The sequence below is a fragment of the Mesoplodon densirostris genome, chromosome 7, assembly GCF_025265405.1.
Source record: "Mesoplodon densirostris isolate mMesDen1 chromosome 7, mMesDen1 primary haplotype, whole genome shotgun sequence".
NCBI lineage: Eukaryota > Metazoa > Chordata > Mammalia > Artiodactyla > Ziphiidae > Mesoplodon > Mesoplodon densirostris.
The window spans coordinates 8,658,791-8,674,088 of NC_082667.1; the positions used below are offsets into that span (position 1 = coordinate 8,658,791).

The 15,298-nt window shown below is 59.7% G+C and overlaps 4 protein-coding genes across 15 annotated transcripts; 1 reads left to right on the forward strand and 3 right to left on the reverse strand.

Annotated features, from left to right (window-relative positions):
• Window positions 1-1,824: 1,824 nt before the first annotated feature.
• On the reverse strand, window positions 1,825-5,160 carry VEGFB (vascular endothelial growth factor B). 4 transcript variants are annotated; one of them, XM_060103922.1, is made up of 8 exons: window positions 4,955-5,160; window positions 4,365-4,407; window positions 3,822-4,018; window positions 3,582-3,655; window positions 3,353-3,388; window positions 2,877-3,011; window positions 2,344-2,424; window positions 1,825-2,268 (listed from the first exon to the last, which is right to left on the reverse strand). In XM_060103922.1, the coding sequence occupies exons 1-8, from the start codon at window positions 5,012-5,014 to the stop codon at window positions 2,247-2,249; spliced, it is 648 nt and encodes a 215-aa protein (XP_059959905.1). In that variant the 5' UTR covers window positions 5,015-5,160; the 3' UTR covers window positions 1,825-2,246. The 4 variants fall into 4 exon arrangements, with proteins under 4 accessions (XP_059959905.1, XP_059959908.1, XP_059959906.1 ...); XM_060103925.1 differs by lacking the exon at window positions 2,344-2,424 and having other exon boundaries at window positions 4,955-5,091; XM_060103923.1 differs by lacking the exon at window positions 2,344-2,424 and having other exon boundaries at window positions 2,877-3,112; window positions 4,955-5,090.
• A 378-nt stretch (window positions 5,161-5,538) lies between these two features.
• DNAJC4 (DnaJ heat shock protein family (Hsp40) member C4) lies at window positions 5,539-8,888 on the reverse strand. 7 transcript variants are annotated; one of them, XM_060104148.1, is made up of 7 exons: window positions 8,758-8,888; window positions 8,315-8,407; window positions 7,555-7,668; window positions 6,893-7,123; window positions 6,644-6,808; window positions 5,853-5,939; window positions 5,539-5,761 (listed from the first exon to the last, which is right to left on the reverse strand). In XM_060104148.1, the coding sequence occupies exons 1-7, from the start codon at window positions 8,886-8,888 to the stop codon at window positions 5,653-5,655; spliced, it is 930 nt and encodes a 309-aa protein (XP_059960131.1). In that variant the 3' UTR covers window positions 5,539-5,652. The 7 variants fall into 7 exon arrangements, with proteins under 7 accessions (XP_059960131.1, XP_059960134.1, XP_059960133.1 ...); XM_060104151.1 differs by having other exon boundaries at window positions 5,540-5,761; window positions 6,644-6,805; window positions 6,893-7,077; window positions 7,555-7,648; window positions 8,758-8,811; XM_060104150.1 differs by having other exon boundaries at window positions 5,540-5,761; window positions 6,893-7,077; window positions 7,555-7,648; window positions 8,758-8,811.
• A 372-nt stretch (window positions 8,889-9,260) lies between these two features.
• NUDT22 (nudix hydrolase 22) lies at window positions 9,261-12,337 on the reverse strand. 2 transcript variants are annotated; one of them, XM_060104358.1, is made up of 6 exons: window positions 12,240-12,337; window positions 11,463-11,960; window positions 11,010-11,108; window positions 9,940-10,037; window positions 9,708-9,801; window positions 9,261-9,428 (listed from the first exon to the last, which is right to left on the reverse strand). In XM_060104358.1, exons 2-6 carry the CDS (start codon window positions 11,940-11,942, stop codon window positions 9,327-9,329), a joined length of 873 nt encoding a protein of 290 aa, XP_059960341.1. In that variant the 5' UTR covers window positions 11,943-11,960; window positions 12,240-12,337; the 3' UTR covers window positions 9,261-9,326. The 2 variants fall into 2 exon arrangements, with proteins under 2 accessions (XP_059960341.1, XP_059960342.1); XM_060104359.1 differs by having other exon boundaries at window positions 9,701-9,801.
• A 76-nt stretch (window positions 12,338-12,413) lies between these two features.
• Window positions 12,414-15,226, forward strand: TRPT1 (tRNA phosphotransferase 1). Of its 2 annotated transcripts, none has more exons than XM_060104322.1 (8): window positions 12,414-12,461; window positions 12,816-12,899; window positions 13,137-13,218; window positions 14,080-14,249; window positions 14,338-14,512; window positions 14,719-14,775; window positions 14,851-14,961; window positions 15,087-15,226. In XM_060104322.1, the coding sequence occupies exons 2-8, from the start codon at window positions 12,825-12,827 to the stop codon at window positions 15,176-15,178; spliced, it is 762 nt and encodes a 253-aa protein (XP_059960305.1). In that variant the 5' UTR covers window positions 12,414-12,461; window positions 12,816-12,824; the 3' UTR covers window positions 15,179-15,226. The 2 variants fall into 2 exon arrangements, with proteins under 2 accessions (XP_059960305.1, XP_059960306.1); XM_060104323.1 differs by lacking the exon at window positions 12,414-12,461 and adding an exon at window positions 12,471-12,635.
• Window positions 15,227-15,298: the final 72 nt, after the last annotated feature.

Genomic DNA, 15,298 nt, shown 5'->3' on the forward strand with positions numbered 1-15,298 from the left:
GCCACAAGCCCGCCTGGGCGGCCTTCTCTAGCTCCGCCCCCCGCGCCGCCATGTGACTTATGCGTCAGGTCCGGTGGCTCTGTAGTCCGTAAGGTTAGGTGAAAGTGACTTCTGAAAGGGCCGAAGGCACTTCCGGTCGAGGTAAAATTAAGGTCAGGTGGGCGCGGGTTAGCGGCGGGGGTCTTGAGACGCCATTTTATGTCGCCCCCAGCCTCTCCCACGGCTCTCCTGTTTGCCCCTGAGCCTCTTCAGGATCCACAATCCTCAGTTGCTGTGGAAAGAGCCTGGCTTCAGAGTGAGCCCTGGGTTTGAATCCAGGGTCTGCCATCATTGACTGGCTGTGTGACCTTGAGCAAGTTCCTTGGCCTGGTAACTCGGGCTTGATAACACCCACCCCGCAGGGCCCCTGGAGGATTGCTTCAAGTGATGTGCACTGCCAGGCCCTGGTCCACGGCGAATGCTCTCTCCCTTTTTTCTCTCCCAGCGCATAGGCCTGCCTCTACCTGCTGCACAATGACCCCTGAATCATGACTGTAATGGTCTGGCTGGGTCCGTTCCCCAACCGGACTTATTTCCAGGCACCACAGCACCCAGGCGTGAACAACTGTCCATTGAAGTAATGAACCTGCAATTGGGAGCAGCTAAGCCTAAGTTGAGTGTTAGGGAGAGAGCCGACCTGAGGTCAGATGCCCAGGTCAGTCAGACTTTTCGAGCCTATTTCCTCAACTGAAAAAGGAAGATAATTACACCACTTAGAATTGAGGACTAGGCGAGAAGGCACATACGAAGCAGTGTGCACGCTGGGCAGGCTTAAATGGCCTTGGGAGGTGGTAGCTACTGTCCCTAACCCTCATCTGTCTCACTCTAATTGAGCTCTGGCATTTTGGGTGACGTAATAGCTGAGAAAATGATTTGAAAGTAGCCATCACTGTCAGGAATTGTCTCTTCTGGTTTAACCCCACTCTTGGTTTGGGCCCAACAAGATCACTACCTCACCCTCTCATCTAACACTTCAGAGAAGGCCTCCATTAGGGTAGCTGCTTTGGCTTAACCTCTGCCATGAATGTTCTGTCTCGATGGGGCAAAGCACTGGTGCCCAAGGTTGCCCTTCAGTTCACCCCCTCGTCACTCAGACCCAGGGGCACTGAAGGCTACAGGCCGAAAGCTGGCCACTGAGCTTGGGCTGGGTCAGATAAAGGTCAGGAGAGTCCCAAGCAGCGCCTGGGGAGGGGAGCCCAAGGTGCCAGGGAGGCGAGAGTGGAGAAGACTGTGTAACTGGGGTGAGCGGGGCCCACCGACCACAGACCTTTGTGCTGCCTCCCTTTCAGGGATGTGGGAGTGAGGTGGGGGCAGAGCAGGTGCGTGACCTTCGAGTTAAGCTACCGGGAGCAAAAAGCTACAAACAGAGAGTATAACCCGGCAGGGAAGATGGGTGTTCTTTCCTATTACGTGACTCTCTTTCTTGGAGCCCAAGGGCCCAGACCACAGTAATCATCTGTTCCCTCCGTGTGCACATGTGGGAACTGAGGCTCAGAAAGAGAGAGGCAGTGACAACCAAGATCATTCAGCAGATCTGGGTCCCACCTCAAGCTCACTGGCCCTCTGCTTCCAGAAAGGAACCCTTGCAATGAGCAGAGGGGCAGGGACTCCCCAGGGCCTGTGAGCACAACATGAACGTCAAGGATGCATGATTCTGGCTCTGTGACCTGTTGTGGGGCCTTGGGCCTCATCTCCTCCAAGCTCCACGTCTAGGAGGCAGTGTGACGCAGACATTCATGTCCAAACCAGCCAGCCTGGACAGTGACAAACAGTGACACAGGCAGGGACAGTTCCTTCTATCTCTTTTATCGGGACTGGGGTTCACAGTTCTTGTACTGAAGCCCAACTCTCATTTTTTTGTAGAGGACCAGGGTCTTCTTAGTGAGGGGACGGAGGAGCCAGTTGTAAGATGCTCACTTGCACAAGGTGGTTAAAAACTCAGCCGGGACCCCATTCTCTCCCAAGATGGTACATGACCCCTTGTGCTGCCTCCAGGTCTCTTCATCCAACTCTGTCCACGTTGTTGGACGGCAGCCTCAGAGAGACAAGGGGCAGTTGGAAAGCCCTCTTAGAGGCCCAGGTCCTGGAGGAGCTTCCGCCCAGGTTGAGGTCTTGGGGACTGGACTGTTCTCACCAGGATGCCCTCTTGTTCCCCTCTGGGCAGGCCTGTGAGGCAAGTGGCCCCACCGAGTCTGAAAAGCAATGTATCACCTTCGCAGCTTCCGGCACCTGAGAAGGGAAGAAGGGGTCCGTTCATGCTGGCACAGCTCAGCCCCTGCTCCTCTAGACTCACCCCCTTCTTACCTTCTGTGAACCTCATTCTCCCCTAACACTCCTGGGAAGCCCCAGCTGGCCTGGTCCACAGGACGCCACCCCATGGCCCCGCTGTGGAAAGGAGGGGTGGTGAGAAGCAACTTGGACAAGGGTGGACCAGCGTTCCACTACATCCCCTGGCCTCTTGGAGAACATAAGGTGGAACAAACTCTACCACAGGGGTTTCTGGGAAGGCTCAGAGCTTTGCAAACTGGAAGGCTGTCTTTCTCTTTTCTACACCTGGCGATGTCACCTCTTCCAGGAAATCTCTAACCTCTCAAAGACGATGTCAGGCGCCCCTCACCACAGTTCTTAACTTGACTTCCTCTGTTGGCATCATGTGCCCTCGTGTCTGACTCCCACATCAGAATGTGAGCCTTGTTTATGCTGACCCCAGTGCCAGCAGGCGCTTGGTCAATAGTTCAGCACACTCAAAGCTTCCCCTTCCCTGGCTCTTCTCCCACCAGCAGGCTCACCGGGACCTGCTCCAGGATGGCGCCTTGACGCCACACCCAACTCCTCACCTGCAGGTGTCTGGGTTGAGCTCTAAGCCCCGCCCTTGACAACGGAGGAAGCTGCGGCGTCGGCAGCGGCAGTGGCAGGTCCGGGGGTCAGGGCGCTGGCGGCGCTGGGGGCAGCGTGGGCAGAGGGGCCTGGGGCTGGAGTGGGATGGGTGATGTCAGCTGGGGAGGGTGCTCCGGGGGCAGGGTCCCAGCCCGGAACAGAGCGGGGCTGGGGACGGTGGTGGGGAGTGGAAGCCCTAGGAGGAGAAGCAACATGTCTCGGGTGAGAAGTAAGAGTCTTCCCGGGAGCTGGGGTTGGGGAAGAGCATATAGTCTTGGGGAGCAGAGGAAAAGGGGAGAGGGGGACACGAGTGGGAGGAGAAGGCGGGGGACCACAACTTCCTGACACACTCTTACACCCCTGCCCCACCCACACATTACATTCTGGGTGCTGGGCCTGGGCTCCAACCCCACCTCGGCAAGAGCCCAAGACTCACCTGTCCAGCTTCACAGCACTCTCTCGTTTTTTTGGTCTGAAAAGTAAGAGAGACAGACAGAGACAAGGAAAAAGAGGATCAGGAAGCCAAGCATCCTACTCTCTTGCCCTAGATCCCAGGCCTACCCGGCTATACTCTTGGAAACCTGGTCCCCGCTGTGGTGTACCACCACACCCAACACCCCCCAAGCCTTGTCTCTGCGAACTCAGGAGTGGAGCCTGGCTGGCACCTGCATTCACACTGGCTGTGTTCTTCCAGGGACATCTCCCCCAGCTGACTGCTTGGGTACCGGATCATGAGGATCTGTGCTCAGGAGAACAGGGAGAGAGACAGTCAGAGAGAGAGGAAGCGGACGCTCCATGGGCTGGAGAAATGAGAATACCTTGCCCACCAGCCAGGGCTCTGGTTGCCACCCTCTCGGTCCCCAGAACGCTAGCATCCAGCCAGGCACACTCCACCTGCCCCATACCTGCATTCGGACTTGGTGCTGCCCAGTGGGCACACACTCCAGGCCGTCGTCAGGGCAGCAGCCGCCACAGCGCTGCACCGTCACGCAGCTGGGCACCAGTTGCTTGGCCACAGTGCCCATGAGCTCCATGGTCAGGGGCACCACCACCTCCCGCGGCTGGCAGGTGGCACGAGCATACACGTCTATCCATGACACCACTGGGGGCAGATGCGTAAGGGTTAAGTCCCCACTGGGTTTCCTGCAGCTGCTCCCTGGTTCCCCTACCCCTGTGCCCAGAAGCTGTTCTCCTTAGTTCCCATGTCACAGCCACCCTCCACTAGCCCCCACTTCTGCCCTCCCAATCTGTCTTCCCTGCCCTGTTCATCCAGAACCCAGGAACCCCCCTGCCTCAATCTCCTCTTCTGTGAAATGGGCAGAATAAGAGTTTGCATCTTACAGAGGAGTGTGATTATACAAGATGAGGAATACACAGAGTCTGGAATCAGGACTGGAAGAGAAGATTCTTAGTGCTGGCTAGTAGAAAGTTCCTGTTGTTACTATTACCTTTCTTCTGATGGCCAGGGGCATCAGGCTGGGAGACCGGGCCCTGCAGGAGAGAAGAAACCTGGACCCAAGGTGCACTCCAGGAAGGGCTAGCCCTGTCGCTGGCCCCAGGGCTCTGCCCTTGCAGTCAGGAGGCTTATTTCCAGACTACTCCGTTCCTGGGGCCACTCTAGCTTTACCTGTCCTCTCCAGGCCACCTGGGACCTGGGACCTGCCCTGGCTACAACCCCCCAGGCACACTCTGCCGGCAGCGTCGAACCTCCAAGCCTGGGGACCGGGCTTGTTCTCGAGGCCGCAGACCAAGAGGGGGCACAGTGAGCGCCGAACCGCGTCCTGCAGGCACCGAGGCGGCCCCGCCCCCGGCTGAGCCCTGGGGACGGGGTGGGGCGGGGGAGTGGCCCCGGAGTTGGGCCGGCGGGCGGGCGGGGAGGGACACCTCCCGAGGGATGCCCAGGCCGGGCTCCCGAGACGCCCCCGTCCGAGGCCCGACCCCGCGGATCTCCGAGAACCCGGTCGCTCCGCGCCTCCCCACTTCCGCCAACCTTGAGAGAGGGCACGGCGGGCGGGCGGGTTGTCGCGGACGCACGTACCTGGGCGGGGGCCAGCTGCAGGAGCGCGGCGAGCAGCAGGCGGCGGAGCAGGGGGCTCATGGTGCCCGCGGGGGCCGCGTGCCGGGGGCGCCCGCATCGCCCTAGCCCGGCGGCGCGGGGGGCGGCGGCAGCCAGAGCCCCATGGCGCGGGCCCGGGAGCGGCGGGCGGGGGCCGGGCGCGGTGGGCGGCTCCTCCGCGGCCCCCTCCCGAGCCCTGGGCGCAGGCAGCGCAGCGCGGCGCAGCGGCGGCGGCGGCGGCGGCCGGAGGAGCCGGGCGGGCGGGCGGCCGGTGGTGGCGGCGGCGGGCGGCGGGGACGGCGGGGACGGCGGGGGGCCGGGCCCGGGCTGGCGGGCGGGCGGCTCATGTGACCCAGACACGCGCTCCCCACCGGGCCGCGGGGCGGGGGCGGGGTGGGGGAGGGGGGGCGAGGCCGCCGGCGGGGCCCGCCCCCTCTACACACACCCCACCTCCTGCCGCAGCAGGGGAAAGGGGACGCACCGCCCAGGGGGCCGGGCTCCCGGGTTGCCGCCGCCAGAACCCGGAGGGCGGGGCCCGGGCCGGGGGCTCTGGGCCTGTAGGAGTGAGCCAGACAAGAGCTCTGAGAATCACTTTATTGCACGCTTTTTGGGGAGTGGGGTGTCCCAGAAGGGAGCACACCGCGGGCCCCATCCAAAGTGAGCTCTCCAAGGTGAGCCGCTCAGGGGCTGGGGCCGGGGGGCACGATCCCGGGGCCTTGAGGAGGCCCGGGTGGTGGCTGCAGCTGCTGCCCCTGCCGTTGCTCCTCCTGGGGCCTGGCTCTGTTGGTCCTGCAGAGGAGAGCACCTGGTGGTCGGGAGTGGGATCCTGGAAGGTGGTGCCAGGACAGTGAGGAGAGGGCAGGAAAGAGCTGGGACAGACCTGGCCCGGGCCCGAGTGTCATTGTAGATGGCTGTGATGATCCGATCCTTTTCATCCATGAATCTACGATGCATCTGCTCCAGCTTCCTGCAAGGGGGTTACAACTGACTCTGGGAATCCCCAATCCCCGCTGTCCCCCAAGTCCCACCCCCCTCCACCCCACTTGAGGGTCTCACAGCTTTACACTTGTGGGGACCTCAGCTAACTGCCTGTGCTAGGTGAGGAAAGGGGCACAGAGTAGCTGGGACTTGTCCAGGGCCTAATGGTGCCCCAGGTCCCTGACTGTCCTGAAGGTGGTGACAGCAGCTCTGTCATGGAGGTCCTTAAAGGCAACTAGAAAGGTTTGTTCATCTAACTCCATCACTGAACTAGGCACACTGCTAGCAGTGTGCACCAGCCTTTAGGTGTCTTTGCTATCAAACCTCGGTGGCAATGGCACGCATGAGAGAGTGGCAGGAAAACAGCAACTGCCAAACAAGTGAAGACAGTTGCTGGTGAGGCCCAGTTCAATGCATTTCCTTCTTGTGCAGGATTTTGATTGGCTCCAGCACTCTCTGGCAACCAGCACCAAAGATTTAAATTCAAATTATAAAAAACTGAAAATGACATTAGCCCTTAGTGCAGAGCTGCCTTTGCTAAATAAGAAGAGGCTCTGGAGGAGACCTATTTCATGCAGTTCTTAGCTTGAGAGACACAAGGGTGCAGGCCACAGGGGTGGTATGGATGGATGGCTGACACTGGGCTTCACCCACCCTCCTGCCCTCTGCCCATCACCCTAGGGGGACGCGCACCTGAAGGCAACATAGTGCAGGCCCATGCCTGCCAGCATGACCAGGAGGCAGTACCCCAGCACCCGCCGGTTGTGCATGTGCTGCTGCTGCCTTGACTCTGGTCCCTGAGGCCTCACTTCATGAAACTGGGCCCAGTATTTTGCATTGGGGGGTGCCCAGGAGCTGCTGGGAGGTAGAAGAAGGGACAGTGTAAAGATGGGGCTCCCCAGGAGACTTGGGGGTGGCAAGCTGGGGGCAGGACTACTGTACCTGTGGGCCTGATGAGCAGACCTGGGATGGGCTGTGGTTCCTGGACACTTCGGGGAAGCTGCCGAACGGAGCTGGTGGTCATAGCTGCGGCGGCTCTGCTCACGGCTCAGCACTTGGTATGCTTCACTCAGCTCCACAAAGCGGCTGTGCAGGGCTGGGTTCCTGGGGTCCCGGTCAGGATGCAGCTGGGGTGGGGCAGGACTCCCCTCATCTCCCTTCCCATGACCTATCCTGACAATATCCACCCACAAGGGCTCATATCATACCCAGAGGCCCTCCCTGGGCAGTGACCCTCACTCTCAGGCCTGCACATCCCTCTAGAAGACCAGAGAGTTAGGAAGCACAAACTCCTGCCCCCTCCCCTTGTTCAAGCCCTCCCCACCTGCTGCCTGGCTCTCATTGTATGCCCTGGTCCCAGCTTTCTCAAGAGCAGGCAGGTCAAGAGAACCAAGCCCAGCCCATCAGGACTCCTGGTTCCTGCCCCACAGCCCTTCCTTCCACCCGGCCAGACCTCTCCACTTGGGGCAGCTTCCCCTCCCTATGAATGCTGAGGGAATGTGCACCAGCCAGAGTGAGCCTCTCAGCTCCATTCCTGAGAACTTGGAGCGTACCCCATCTGGCTCAGACTTCCCTTCCCCCTCTCCACTTAAGACCACTGGTACCTCTTTGGACTTGGAGAAGAAAGCTCGTTTAACTTCTTCAGCGCTGGCACCAGGATGCACCCCCAACAGTTCATAGTAGTTACTGGGGCCAGACCTGTGGAGAGAGGCCCAAACCTGCAGAGGCTAAGGAAAACACAGAGGATACCCCTTCCCTGCCCGTCCCAGCCCCGCTGGATCACACCCTTCAACTCAGCATCCAGATGCTGAGGGGGCTGAGGCAGGTGCCAAGGGAGATCTCTAAATCATCCCTCCCTTTTTGAGTGTTCCAGGTAAGGGGAAGATCAGATTGTCTCAAAGTGTAGTTTTCAGACCCCTTGCATCAGAAACGCCTGAAAAGCATGTTTTAAAAAATAGATTATTGAGGCCCACCTCATTCCTGCAAATCAGAATCTCCAGAGCAGCGCCCAGGAATCTGCAGTTTTGTAAGCTCCCCACACCCCGCCTGGGTTATGCACAGCGATGCTTGACAACCACCTGAGTTGTGGAAAGTGCATTGGGTTTGGTTGGGCTCAAATTCCAGATGTGCCACTTAACTCTCTGTATGACCTTGGGGGGTCATCCTTTAATCTCTGATCCTGTGCCCTCAGCAGTGAAGGTGAGGGTGAGCTGACAAGCCTGTAAGGCGCCTGACGCAGAGTAAGAGATCACGACTATCCCAGCACCTAGACTATCCCGGCACCTAGCGCAGGGCCTAGAATTGGGCAGGCCAGCCACAAAAACCTACTGAACGACCGGGCCCGGCCCCGGGCGCCCGACTCACCCCTGCCGGGCGGCCGCTGCGAAGAACCGAGTGGGAGGGTTGTGGGGCCACAGCCGGCGCAGGAGCAGGGGCAGCATGAAGGCAGGCGGGCAGCTGGTGAAAGGTCACAAAGAACAGTGGGATGGGAGCAGACTTCAACCACTGCAGCGGGGATGAGGGGTGGGGGTGGGAGGCAGAGGGAAGGGACCTGGCCCCGTTGAGATGCAAAGGAAAACTGAAGCAGGTCCGGGGGACTGAGGGGCGGGTGGAACCTCCCTGCTGAAGACCAGACCCCGGTGTCCTGGCCCTGTCCCCGCCTCCGACCCGGGCGTCCAGGGCCCCTCTCCACCCTTGTCTCGGTGTCTGTACACCCAGCCCCGGACGCCGAGACCCCCTCCCCACCCTGGGAGCTCGGGGGGCGGGTGCAGGGAGAGCCACACCAAGCCCCGCCCCCCTTCACTCACAGACCCCTTGGCGGCCGCCGTTTCCTGCTCCTATTCAGGCCCCGCCTCCACACTCTCATTGGCTTAGACATCCAGACCACGCCCATAGGCCTGAGGGAGCGGACCAGCGGCGAAGCCCCGCCCCCGCACATCCATTGGCCTTTGACGACTCGGATCCACCCATCGAGACAGCAGCCCGGGGACTTGCAGAAAGGCGCCAGCGCCCACCCGGGTAGGCTGCGGCACGGTGCCTGACCCTCAGTGAGGCTTTCGGCTCAGCCCCCGTTGTTCTGTTCCCTCGGACAAGGCTGTTACTCCGCTCTGCAGCGAGACGCGTTTCACAAAGCAGTTTCCACCCCATAATCGGCCTGGAACTTCACCGGAGCCTGGCAAGGGGGCACAGCCCTCAGCTTACAGAGGGGAAAACTGAGGCTGGGGCTTTTTTTCACCCAAGTCACTTGTCCTGTCTCTCTCACCCACCCCGGCCCCTCTCTGTCTCACGGAAACAGCAGACGCCAACGGAATCCAAGAATAAAGTCCTTTATTGTCTTCCGAGCTGTGGTGATAGGGCTGGGGGACTCTAGGGCGACTTAGGTGGAACTTTCCTGGAATTCGTTGTAGAGAAAGATGGCGCCTTTGGCCGAGGGGCAGAGTTCGGCCCACATCTCAGTCTCCTGCAACCTCCTCACACTCTGTGGGGAGACAGTGAGACCCAAACATTCCGACCTCGGGTTTCTTGCAGGAGCTGTGCCCACAGTTCCTGCGCCTCAGAGCCCTCTAGGGAGACATGTTAGGGGGCTGAACAGGTCCCTGGCCCTCTCCCTTGGGCTGAGGGCATCCCAAATGAGGCCTTGTGCCTCTGGAGGGAAGCCCTGAGAGATCTGGGAGGCCCCTCTGACCCAGGCCCAGGAGACAGACATGCATCACCAGGCCTCTGCAAGCCCCAACCCAGCTCCTTGTCCACCTCAAACCTGTGTCTCCACAAAGATGATTCCTGTGGATTCATGGGCCTCAGGTCCCCCACTCGTGTAGTGCTTCCTCACCTGCTCAGAAGTCAGGCTGCACCTGGGCAAGGATGTGAGAGTGGCCTGGTGAGTGCTCAGACCCTGGAAGGTCCCTGTGGGGCCCCAGCTGCCTCAGCCGTGCCGCTCAACCACCCATCTACTCCAGGACCCAGGACCCTGTCTCCCAGAGCTCACTCACTGGACGTAGAACTCAGCACTGGCACGGCCGGCACTGGTCTCATTGCAGGCAATGCCCAACAGCAGCGGCTGGCTCAGGGTGAGCAGCGGCAGGTTCACCTGGGGCCAGGGGTACCACCTGTCAGTGCTCACTGCCCGCATCCCTGCCCCTCTCAATGAAGAACAGCATGTTACCCGTGTACCCTTGTACAGCATTTTACAGTGTGTAGTTCAAGTGCCCAGAATCACAGAATGTGAGATCTTGGGCATGTTCATTTCACATGGGAAAACCACAATGGGAGAGATGGAACAGTTAGCTCAGGGTCACCCTAGGGAAGTCAATTTAGTAACTGGGGGCTTCCCTGGTGACACAGTGGTTAAGAATCAGCCTGCCAATGCAGGGGACACGGGTTCGATCCCTGGTCCGGGAAGATTCCACATGCTGCAGAGCAACTAAGCCCGTGCGCCACAACTACTGAACCTGCGCTCTAGAGCCCAAGAGCCACAACTACTGAGCCCACATACCACAACTACTGAAGCCCAGGCACCTAGAGCCTGTGCTCCGCAACAAGAGAAGCCATCGCAATGAGAAGCCCCCACTCGCCGCAACTAGAGAAACCCTGTGCACAGCAACGAAGACCCAACGCAGCCAAAAATAAATAAATAAAAATTTAAAAAGTAATTGGGACTCCCATTTACTCCTCTTTTCAACAAACCTCGGGGGAGTAGGCAAGACATTTATTATTGTCCCCATTGTAAAGAGGAACACAGAGACGAGGCACACAGAGATGAGGGTTAGAATTCCACTCCAAGCGTGCCTAGCTGCAAAGCCAAGCTCTTTGCTCAATGCCAGATGCCTGGGAATTCCCTGGCGGTCCAGTGATTAGGACTCCACACTCTCACTGCCAAGGGCCTGGGTTCAGTCCCTGGTCAAGGAACTAAGATCCCACAAGCCACGTGAGGCAGCCAAAAAAAAAAAAAAAAAAAAAAGATGCCTGCAGACACTCCTGCCATCCCAGACCTGTGAAATTCTGGATTGTTCTCCCCCCTCCCTCCTTGCCCACCACTCTGTCCCACCTGCCTCTTGCTCACCTCATCACAGATCTCCCGAAGGACGCTGGAGAAGAGCTCATGCACCACCAGCTCCCCAGGGAGGTTGATGTGCAGGGGTCTGCCATCTGGGCACAGGGCCTGTAAGAGGTCAGGCTCAGCCCCTTCTCCCCTCTTCCCGCCTTGCTTTTCCCCACACTCACTGGCCCTGAGGGCCTGGCTGGGCACAGAGTAAGAGCCTTGGTGATCCCCTGACCCAGGCCCTGTTTTTCCAGATGGAAAACCACAGGTCCAGCTAGGTCTTCCAACCCTACCCCCACCCCCAATTCCCTAACTTCCCATGGGTCTGGGGCAGGATTCAGCAGGGAGGCTGAGAGACTGCCCTGAGCAGAGACTTTCGGATAAGCACCAGGCCAACTCCCCCTTTAAGGGAGGAGGAAAACAAAGCCGAGCTCTCTGGGTCTTTGTGCCTTTGCGCCCAGCCTGGCATCTCACCTGAGGCTCAGGGTGCCCACCGGGCACGTCCACTAGCCCAGGTGCCTCAGCCACCTGCCCAGAGCGGCGCAGGAAGACAAGGAAGTCGTCAGCAGTGGCCAGTGCAGCGCCCACCCCTAAGGGGTCCGCCAGGTAGGCTTGCTTGTCACCCCAGTCGGTGGCCCCCTGCTGTCGCAGCCAGGCAGCTGAGCTGGCCCAGTTGGTGCCCAGGAAGTCTCGATAGGAAGTAAGGCCCAGGCACAGGTGCAGCTGTGGCCCCGGCGAGCCAGTGGGCACCAGGGTGGCAGAGTGCAGGCGGAACTTGGGGGCGTCAAAGAGCCAGGGCTGGGCCTGAAGCCGGCTCTCCCAGACTGCGGTGATGGCCTTGTCCCCTCCTGGCAGTGGGCGACGGTCGTAGGCAGGGCTCAGCTCAGCCCGTACCTGCTCCTCAGGCAGCCCCCCCGGGGGGCATTGCAGCAGCAGGGACACCTCAGGGTCCATGATCTGGATAGGGCAGTTCTGGGGGAGGGCACAGCCAGGCCTGTCACCCCGGGGGACCCACAGCCACCCTTGGACCCGACAGCTGGCCCCCTCTGCCACAAACCTCCTGAGGGTACTCCCAGCCCTTCTGCACCCCCCTGACCCCTCCCTGTGCTGTAAAATGTCTTATCATCCCAGCAAGAGCTCCGAGGCTCCTGCTACCAGACATCCCTGATACTCCCGGGCATCCCTACGACCCAGAGGTCCTGAGTCCTGTCACCCGCTAATGCCTCTGTCTCCCCAAACCAAAAGTCTTGCCTCCAACCCCTGATGCGCCGGGACCCTTTCCAGGGTCCGGAAGGTCCAGGCTGCAGCCGGCAATCACCTGCCTACTCTCCTCGCAGGCTCCGCCTCTTTCCCCCGGAGCGGAAGTACCCGCCCCCTTCTTCCTCGGCTTCTCATTGGCCGGTCCTGGCGCTCTGGGCCCGTCGGGGTCAGCTGACGGGCCCGTCCGGGTCAGCTGCCCGGCCCCCGACGTTGGTGAGCCTTCCCGTCTGGCCCGGCTCTGTCTCTCTGGCCGGCCCAGACATTTCTGCCCCGTTAGCCTGGTTGCCGGCCCCGCCTCCCCAGGCCCGCTTTGCGGGGCAGACCAGGAGACTGGGTCGCAGGGGCTCGACTTCCCTGGGCCCTGTGGCTGACAGAGTGTCACCTTGGGCAAGTCTCTCTGGGCCTCAGTTTTCCTATCTGCACCAGGGAGTTAAGGGTGGGAAGTGAATTTAGAAATCTGAATATCCCAGCTCCCAGCTCTCACATCCTGAGGCTTTGTGACTTTCTGGGCATCGTGGGGACATGGGAAGGTCCTTAACAGTCTCCACATTTCACTGTTCCCCACAGGTCTTGGCCATGAACGCCTCTAGAGGAAGGAGGCAGGAAGCAGCAGGACCCAAGGGTAGAAGGGCTCACAGACCCCGGGAACAGGTGCGCCCCCTCCACCCTCACCCCTGCTCCCAATGTGGGAGGGCAGGGGAGGGGGACTCTGAGTCCTGCTCGCCGGGAAATGCTGGTGAGGTGGGAGTGGGGCAGATGGATTGTGCTGTTCCCAGGGAGCACAGGGACTCCTCTCCCTCCGGTCTCCTACAGCAGATCACTGAGTTCAGGGTGAGCAGCAGGGCAGGGTCACCACGGGGACTAACGGCCACCTCTGGGCTCTTTCAGGACCGAGATGTACAACTGTCCAAGGCTCTGTCCTATGCCCTGCGCCACGGGGCCCTGAAGCTGGGGCTTCCCATGGGGGCTGGTAAGTGAGCATCTTAGAGGCTGGGCCCAGGAGTGGTTGGAGCCCAGGGAGCAGTGTGAGCCTGGCTCTGACTGCCTTCCCTCATGGTTCCCACTGCAGTCCTATGAGAACAGCACAGAAGGTACATCCCTTCCATGTATAGGGAAGACCGAGGCCCAGAGCCCAGTATCATGTCCGGGGCAGACTGGGAGAGGAGCCTCTATCTGGGCCAGGCCTGGTGATACCTCCAGCCCAGTGGCCCAATAAACACTTATCTCAAGACTGGGCACTGTGGGGGTGTTGGGGCAACTGATGTTTATTGAGTGTCCACTCTGGGCTGGGTACTGTGCTCAAAAGGGTCACTTGATCTTTGTGACCCTCCATGAGGCAGATCCTATTCCCATATAAGTTGAGAAACTGAGGCTCAGAAAGGGGAGACTTTCTTTTTTTTTAAATTAATTTAAAATGTTTTGGCTGCCTTGGGTCTTCGTTGATACGCGCGGGCTTCAGTTGCGGCGAGTGGGGGCTACTCTTTGTTGCGGTGCACGGGCTTCTCATTGTGGTGGCTTCTCTTGTTGCGGAGCACGGGCTCTAGGCATGCGGGCTCAGTAGTTGTGGCTCGCGGGCTCTAGAGCACAGGCTCAGTAGTTGTGGCGCACGGGCTTAGTTGCTCCGCGGCATGTGGGATCTTCCCGGACCAGGGCTCGAACCCAAGTCCCCTGCATTGGCAGGCGGGTTCTTAACCACTGTGCCACCAGGGAAGTCCCAGGGGAGACTTTCTAAAGGTCACAGAGGCTCTGTTCTTGTTGCCTGTGGCTTCCCCTCTTAACTCTGGCCCAGGCCAGAGCAAGTTCAGCTCCTGACCACTCTACCTGCCCACAGATGGTTTTGTGCCCCTGGACACCCTCCTGCAGCTGCCCCAGTTCTGCAGCTTCTCAGCTGAGGATGTGCAGCGCGTGGTGGACACCAATGGGAAGCAGCGGTTCACCCTGCGGCCAGGGGACCCCGGCGCCGGCCCTCTCATCCGGGCCAATCAGGGTCACTCCCTGAAGGTGGGAGCTAAGCAGACAAGTGGGAGAGCCATGTGAGACCCCTGTCTGTGAGGGGGTCTCACTGCTGCCCATTCCCCATCCATCCCAGGTACCTGAGTTGGAGCTGATTCCCCTGGAGGCCCCGCAGGCCCTGCCCCTGGTGCTCGTCCATGGCACATTCTGGCAGCACTGGCCATCCATCCTGCTCAAGGGCCTATCCTGCCGGGGGAGGACGCACATCCATCTGGCCGCTGGACTGCCTGGGGACCCTGGTGTCATCAGTGGTCAGTGCCCCCCCCAGCTACTCCCACCCATTCTGTCCTCCCAAGTCCTCCTCCAAGAGTCATAGCCTCTTGTCCAGGGGCAGCCCATGCCCTGCATGCAGGAGCAACCCCCCACCCGCACCACAATAAACTCAGGACCCCAGCCCACCCAGGTCTGATAACTACAATCCAGACGCCCCAGACCCCAGCTCCAATTGTCTACTCAGGCATGCGGCCAAATTGCGAAGTGGCCGTGTTCATCAACGGGCCCCTGGCCCTGGCAGGTGAGTCTGGACACAGCAGGTATTGCCCCAGGCCTTCAGAGAGGGCATGAGTCACATCTCTGGCTCTGTCTGCAGATGGAATCTCCTTCTTCCGCTCTGCTAATGGGGTGATCCTGACTCCAGGGAACGCTGATGGCATCCTGCCTCCCAAGTATTTCAAGGAGGCCCTGCAGCTACGCCCTACCCGTAAGAACCACCACCCCACCCCTATTCTTTGTGCCTGAAGCCTGTGCCCTCTGCTCTCACCTCTTTCCCAGCTCCCAACCCCAGACTTAGTTCTCCCTTCTCTAACCAACTCTTTTCTCTCTCAGGAAAGCCCCTCTCCTTGGCTGGTAATGAAGAGACGGAGTGTCTGAGTGACCCCAAGCACAGCTCCAGAGGAAGAAGGATGACCCAACGATAAAATATTTATTTTTTTAATGTAAAAAGATAACAAAAGAGAAACTCCAGTTTGAACCTATGAGTCTTCGTCCTGTAGCTGTAGCCAGTCTTCCTCATGTGCTCAGGGACTACAGCTAGGTCA